Source organism: Sesamum indicum, linkage group LG3 (genome assembly GCF_000512975.1).
Source record: "Sesamum indicum cultivar Zhongzhi No. 13 linkage group LG3, S_indicum_v1.0, whole genome shotgun sequence".
NCBI lineage: Eukaryota > Viridiplantae > Streptophyta > Magnoliopsida > Lamiales > Pedaliaceae > Sesamum > Sesamum indicum.
The window spans coordinates 15,170,610-15,178,188 of NC_026147.1; the positions used below are offsets into that span (position 1 = coordinate 15,170,610).

General features: G+C 35.8%; 1 protein-coding gene across 1 annotated transcript in view; it reads right to left on the minus strand.

Moving 5' to 3' along the window:
* Positions 1-7,312, minus strand: part of LOC105158435 (MATH domain-containing protein At5g43560-like) — a 10,506-nt gene extending 3,194 nt beyond the window's left edge. Inside the window, exons 1-10 of the mRNA XM_011075196.2 lie at positions 7,162-7,312; positions 6,270-6,498; positions 4,951-5,062; positions 4,305-4,393; positions 4,149-4,217; positions 3,903-4,032; positions 3,101-3,259; positions 2,100-2,448; positions 1,077-1,189; positions 334-481 (exon numbers count right to left, since the gene is read on the minus strand). Of these exons, the coding sequence (XP_011073498.1) occupies positions 334-481; positions 1,077-1,189; positions 2,100-2,448; positions 3,101-3,259; positions 3,903-4,032; positions 4,149-4,217; positions 4,305-4,393; positions 4,951-5,062; positions 6,270-6,456 (1,356 nt within the window). The 5' untranslated portion in view covers positions 6,457-6,498; positions 7,162-7,312. The remainder of the gene's footprint in view (positions 1-333; positions 482-1,076; positions 1,190-2,099; positions 2,449-3,100; positions 3,260-3,902; positions 4,033-4,148; positions 4,218-4,304; positions 4,394-4,950; positions 5,063-6,269; positions 6,499-7,161) is intronic.

Here is a 7,579-nt window from a genome sequence, read left to right on the forward strand (position 1 = left end):
GAATGCTGCTTTGTTTGTTTTCATTTTCATTTCAGCTTTCAACTTGTGAAACAGTGGTGAAAGTGGAAACATGTTCCTTTATACGTATTCTGGAAATGTTTTCCTATCATTCTCATCTCAATCATTTCTCGTTTTATATATTTACATCCATATAAGATTTTTTCAGTCACTAATTTTATAAACTAATAATATTTTTTTTCATAATGCTTTGATATGACATCACTAACAATTATAAATAAATAAATAAATATAACTATCAATTTCATTTAAATCAAAATTGTACTTGATTTGACACCACTAGGAATAAAAATAAAATTAACATTTTCATCAAACCTGTTTCTTCTTAGACTTCTTTTCCTTATCCACCGCTCCACGCCTCGCTTTTTGTTCGATCTCAGCAAGCCAAGCTGCCTCCTCTTCACGTATGAGTTCTTCTTGCTTCTTCAAAGCAACAGCCTCCTGGTACGCAACTTCAATCTTACTGTTGAAGCAACACGAAAAGCTAAGAATTCTAAATTGAATATTACTTAGCTCATATATAAGACAAAGGTCAGAGAGATCAAAATGTCAGAAAAACGAAATGAAGAAAAATAATCGAATTTGGGTCCAGGTTCAGCCTGCCAATATATACTCTCTAGTCAGACAGACAAAAACTATGTTTTCTCCTACTCAGTACTCCCTCATTTTCTTTCCAAACATGGAAATGAGATATTATTTTGAGGCTTGAGCCAATACTTGAGGAAGCCGATAGAGGAGAAAGAGAAATAATGTGCAATTCAACTGTGATACAACACAAAGATTGCCTCCCTCGAGTCAAGTAGAATAACAAGAGCAACCACCAATTGCTAATGTCTGCTAGCATCCACAAGAGTTTAAGACAAAAAACCTCAGATAAACCTTTATTCTTTATCTTTCCCGTGGAGCAAATTCTATCTCATATGGGAGCTTGAAAAGGCAAACAATTAGTAGAGCAAAGACCATTGTAAATGTGATATTGGCAGGCTAATAACACAATGACGAGAGTTTGCCACATCTAATAATAGCAAAATGACCTAAATTGCATACAATTGCATCACCTGAAAATGTGGGCTAAGACAAATATCTCAATAGTCCGACGGCCCAATTCAGTAAGTCGCCTCTCATCACGTTCAATAGAATCTTTGCTGAACTCCTCTCCAGCAGACCCATCCTAAAAACCAAAACCACAGCATGAATACATGTGGATTTAACAACAAATTTACAGCCAATGCCGATCAGGTGCAATGCAAAAGCCAGAAAAACAAAAGCATCAATATTCAAGCTCAGACATGGCAAGCAAGAAACAAAATGTCATGCCACCCTCGTTCAGAATATTCAAGCTATTGGTACAGTTTGATTTTGTTAATTTCATTATATCATAATTTTAAGACAATCCTTTCTTTGCAGTACAATTACTTGACTCAAGAAAGCGAACTGTAGGAAAATGACAAGCTAGATTTCTAAAATATCCACTAGGGATCTCATCCATACAGTACTGCCAAAATGGACATTTCCCAGTCAGTTCCTGAAGCCTACTCCCAGACAGAGCATATTGTGTTTGCTACCTTGCTCAATCTATAAATCAACATTGTCAAGTAACATCAGCTCATATTCACACTATCGTTTCTCCTATCAACATTTTCTAGAAGACAGAATCCACATTTTTGGTCAACTTTCAACATGTTGGAATATTTCTTCATGGAACTAAGTACTTAATTTACAGAAAAAAGATTATTACTCCCGCTTTTACTGCTTTAACTGACAATAGGCACTAATCAGTGCCCTTCAATAGAATCAATACTACTATGCAGTCAGTAAAATTTGTTGTAGCCAACTGCTAGACCAAGTAGGATCTAAACATTTGCTGGTTTATATAATAGTGATGGACCAAGAACGAATCAAAAGTGATGTTAAAATGAGACTATCATACATGAAAATTTGCTCCATATCAACATGCAACCGCCTTTCAACAGAAATAGCACCTTCCTCTGTGGATGGTACACCAGTTATTCATTTATAGGAAAAAATAAGTAATGGCTGCACTTTTGGCATGGACAAAGAGTTGCAAACAAACTTATCACCTTTGTACGATTTTGAGGACCCTTCTCATCCTTTGGAGGTAAAGGTTCGATGGCGGCCCTCTCGAGCAGTAGCAAAACATCATCCACCAAAACAAACGTATCTTTCTCAATTCGAATAACAGGAACCGGCAAATCTTCTGCCTCTAAATACTTGCCCTTGCTCTTCTTCGCCTTATTTTGGCCTTCAAGAGCCTTGAGACCACTGTACAACGAATCCATGACAAGGGTAGACGTGACTTCTTTTTCTATGAAAAAATGCTTCACAACCACTTTCAAAATTGACTCTGTTTTCTCTCGAGACATGCGGCGCCTGGCACTTTGATCCATTCCCAGCCAGAAAGCACAGAAGCTGAAAATTAATTACATGTTGCAAAGACATTAAGTGCCAATTAGACTATGTGTACGTCTACAGAAGTTTGATTTAAAAACTCAGTTATAAGAACCACAAACATGAGTTGCAAAAGCTACAAAAAGATTGGCAACAAATGGATACTAGAGGTTATTGATATTTTTTGCTCATTGAATGGGAAAATAATTAAGTACTAGAAAGAAGTTTCTTAAAATCTTAAATCTAGTCTGCTTTGTCTATACTTGTGAAACACATTTGCCTCCGAATACTAAAGATATCCAGATTTTGTCCAGAATCTACTCACCACCTGCACATAGATAATTGCAGTCGAAAAAGGAGGAGGTCCAAAACAATTTTACCTTCATCGCAACCCACTTGAAAAGGTTGGAAATTCTTTATAATTGTAGATTACCACATTTCTCTTTCTTCGGAAGTGGTCAACATGATATCTCAAAACAGAGTCAGGCAACATTCATACAAGATTTGACTAGAACTATTATTAAGTTTCAAACAAGTAATCCGTCAACCTAAAAGGCTGTTATAAATTCACTAGCCAAAATATAATACAAAAGGAAAGTAATTCACTGTTGTCAAGAAAAGAGCTTAATTTTAAATATATTCAGACTTGCTAGAAGAAATAGGCACACCATACCTGGACCATCTAACTTTATCCTCTATCAGTTTTCCTAGTTTGGCCCTTCGTTCTTCAACAAAACGCCGACAGATTTGTTCCACATTTGTCAAATATACTCGTACAAGTTCCCTCCGATACTGGCAGTCAAGACAACGGAACGGTCGGTCTGCTCTCTCCCTGCAAACCAAAAGTTAGAGTAATCTGGAGGATTCACTAATAGCTGCAAATAAAACTAGAGGCCATTCATAGATCCAACCAAGACAAGTAGATAAAGTAACTTATAAGTAAGCATGTCTTTTATATGAAAATCCAAATTTTACCAGGAACCATTTAAATAGATTAAAAACTATAGTCCTTGTTCCATATCCACTTCATTTCCTCACTATCAGAAAAATATCTTACCACATGGCCAACAAACCTCTGCACCCAGAAGCAGGGAGTATTAGATTACTTCTCTCAGAACCTCAACCAAATGCTACTGAATACGGTTATGAGGTTTAAGAAGAATATCAAGATGACGAAATAATCCAGTAAAAGGAAATTGGCAAAGAACCCAAATTTGAGGTGAGAATGCAATCTGCAACAATCTCCCTACACTCGGGTGCGTGTGCATATTTTATTTCCATTTTCCAGTCAAGCTGTACAGTTGAAGATATCCACCTACTTATGCTTTTGCAAACAATTAAGTTGCATACTGATGCAATCACGTAAAGAGCAAACATTTATTAACATGTGAATATGTTGAATATAGCTTCAAGGTGTGGCATTTCAGAGTTCTAAACAATCAAAAACTCAACAAACATGTTTTTTAAAACTGTACCTAATTACTTGAACTTGAGCTTTAATTATCAAAGTATCAGCATCAATGAACCCATCCAACACCTTTGATAACTCCATAAATTTCTTCCAACCCCAGTCGTGCTCCTTCTTCCAGAACCGATGTAATGTATCTTTGAGTTTTGATGAAATATGTCAAGGTCAGTTGTATTGGAGTAAAAATTCAATTACCCAAAAGAAAAAAAAAAAGGCATAATAATACTAACAAGAATAGTAATAGAACAACTACCAGAATATTTGGATTTTTTAGGATCCTTATTCACCACAGCAATAGTGAATTGCGCAAAATGACTCCACCCTGTACATTAGAGGAACCTCATGATACAAACTTCAAATCAACACACTGATTTTCAACCCAAATCATCATTCCCTGAATGTCTCATACCTGGAAGAAGTTTGTCATGATTCGCAACACAAAGAAACAAAGACAGGTGATTGCAGACATCACAGCCCTGGGGGTATATCAAAATATACCTATAAACCAAAGTTTGAATTCTATTAATTTCATAAGCAGCAAATTCAACTGTGTTAAATTTGCAGGATTGATAGTGTTAAATTTGCAAATAAATTGCTGGAAGGAAAATGATGCAACCGAACTAATAAACGGATTTAATACTACATTAAGAAAAATAGAGGCGTCACTGATGGCACAGGGATCAAATCAATACTCATGGTAAAGCCTCAGGCCCTCAGGAAAGACATGGTATTAGACTCAATTTTGGACTTACAAACATAACCGGAAAATTGCAAGTCTATAAAAAGCTATCTCCCAGGAATTTTACATATGCATCCACAAAGAGTAAGAATCCTCTCAATAGAATAACTACATTCATCCTATTTTATCAAAATAAAAAATATTGTATAGCATAAAAGATCAATGCACAGAAAGAAAAATCTAAATTGCCTCAAGCACTGGATTACAGCAATAACATTGTAATAACCAATTTGAAGTTAAGGACTTCAGGTAATAGTACTGATTGGGGTCTGTATGCACAACAAAGGCACTGGGCCAATTTGATAGTACAACATACCATTTGTAGCCTCCAACCTCAAATGCATTGCTCCGAAGTTCTCTTTTGTTAATTTGTGAAAATTTATCAATCTTCCATGTATACTTTCCATATAATTCAGAAGGTTTTGGTCCTGCAACATAATAACGTAGATGATGACAACAGCAACATTTAGTTCCGTAAAATGCAAAAAACCTTATATACATCTCCTCCAGCATAATTCAAGCAGCTAGGACGGGGATAGGAATATATGTCCTTTCTTAAAAAGGATTTTCAGATAAAAATAGGGAAAAAGTAAGTTCAGAAAAATGAGAGATGAGATCTGTGACTCGATAGTTGATACTTTTCCTTAAAGGGAATAAAACAAAATGATGACTATCGATGTGAAAGAGAATATGGATCAGTTCCCAAATTTACATCATGGATATCCTGAGAGCAAACAATAGAAAAACAAAATGCAAAGCCATGACTCAAAAACTTAATATACTTGGTAACTGTAAAGAAGAAAAACCAAGATACTGAAAATTAGCCAAAACCGGGAAAAAATGGAGTTTCCAGATTACATATCTAAGCATGTTTCCAAATATATACATTAAAGAGAACCATAGAGAAGGTTTCAGAACTCCTAATTCTGAAGATGAAGCACCCAAAAAGATTGAAATTTGAAACCCCAGAGCAAGTGCTCACACAAACAACATGCACTATTGGGAGAAACAGACATCACTCAGGCACAACAAAAAGCACTATCTTTCTAAAAGTTCCCTACCGAATAAATCAAACAAATTAATCACCATAATCTCAATGGGAAACCAAGATGGTCAATAACCAGGAGGATATATAGTTCAACTAACAGCAACAATGCCACTGCTCTTCAGTCACTTTGACATGATTTCTATTTTCTGTCTCATGAGAAACCTCCTCCACAATTGACGGTTTCAGTGATGATAATATGAAATGCGTCAAAGATTTTTTTTATTTTAAACAAAGTTTCACAAATTTGGAGACAGTGATATAGACATGAAAGGCAGCAGTTACTCTCAAGTATAAAATGCTACCACAACTTCTGGATCTTTCCTTTTCTGTTTCTGTTTCTCTTTACTTCTTTTTCATTTTTCCTTTTTTTCTCAAGGGTCTGTTAACAGCCTCCTTCAATGCCTGTGTTTCATTAAATGGTAACCAGACTTAAGAAATGAATACTAATATGCTGCGCCAGATGTCAAACACAGTACGCAGTCCTCAACCAGCATCATGCCATTGGAAAAGCATCAACGGTGAAGACCACGCAACACAAAGTCTTGATTTTCACCTGCCAAGTAACCTGTAAAGGACCAATGGCCTACCTCCATCATCATCGTCGTCGCTGTCCCAATAAGGGGGCGAAGTAGATGGACTCCCATTCTCAACCTGCTCTGAAGATCTCCATTCTGCTAATGCTTCCCCTGCTTGACATTGCTGCTGCTGCTGCCCACTTGAAATCCCCTCAAACGACCTTCCTGCTCCAGACTCCTCAATTGCAACCCCAGCCATTTTCCTCACTCACTAACTGCCACCACACGTCCTCTGCTTAACCTGCTTCAGATCACACCGAACACCGTTAAAATCACATAAATATTCACATAAGAGAATATCTTGTCTACTCAGGTCTAAACATTAAAATCTGATTTTTTGTAAAAGTCACATGGTTAGGATATACTTAACAAAACGTTCATTCTTTTGATAACAAAATATGGAAAATCAATTCAAGCCGACACATTACCAGTTTCACAAACTAACACAAAATACTCCAAAGTTACATTAGCAACTGACACAAGCCAATAAATCCCAACCCCCTTACCTCCTTAAACTCAATAACCCACATCAGAGAACATAAAAATTTCCAATAAACCCTAATTCCCGTAATCCAGTTAACCCATAAAATTGACAGTATGAAACACAAGCCTCAATCTATCATCTCTCATAACAAACATTCATTAGATAAGAGAAACGTTTTCAAGTAATCAAGAACACCCACTAATCCTCCGACTAAAACACAAAACCCAATCAAATTAAAAACTACCCAAATATTCCAACCACATCCAACAATAGCCTTATCAATACACGAAAACCCTAACTCAGAAAACCCCAAAAAAAGGGGGGGTGAGGGGGCGAATCAAGAAACTGATTGAAATAGACGAGACAGGAGAATATAATTGGTGTAATTCAGATCGAAATACAGAAAATCCACCTACTTACGCGAAAACGAACAAGGCTTTGTTCGATAATCCGGCGAATGAGTAATCGAGAGAGATTAGAGAGGTCGCAGGATATGAAAAAGAAGCAGCAGAATAGGAAGTAGAGCAGAAGCGGAGGAAATGTAATGCACGCAAATATATCACTTATATATTTATATATTAATTTTGAGGTCTGCAATGTAAATATTGTGCTTAATTATATTTAGGGTTAATTTTTTCCTATTTAGTTGATTGCTTGAGGAAAGTAAACAAACAATGACATATTAATTTCTACAACGAGATATGGAGAACAGCAAAATAAATAAATAATACAATCTCTCTCTTTCTCAATATGAAATATTTAATTAGGGAAAATCAAGATTCATTTGTTTCTCAAATAAAATATTACCAATTAATATATATATTAATTTATTTATTCA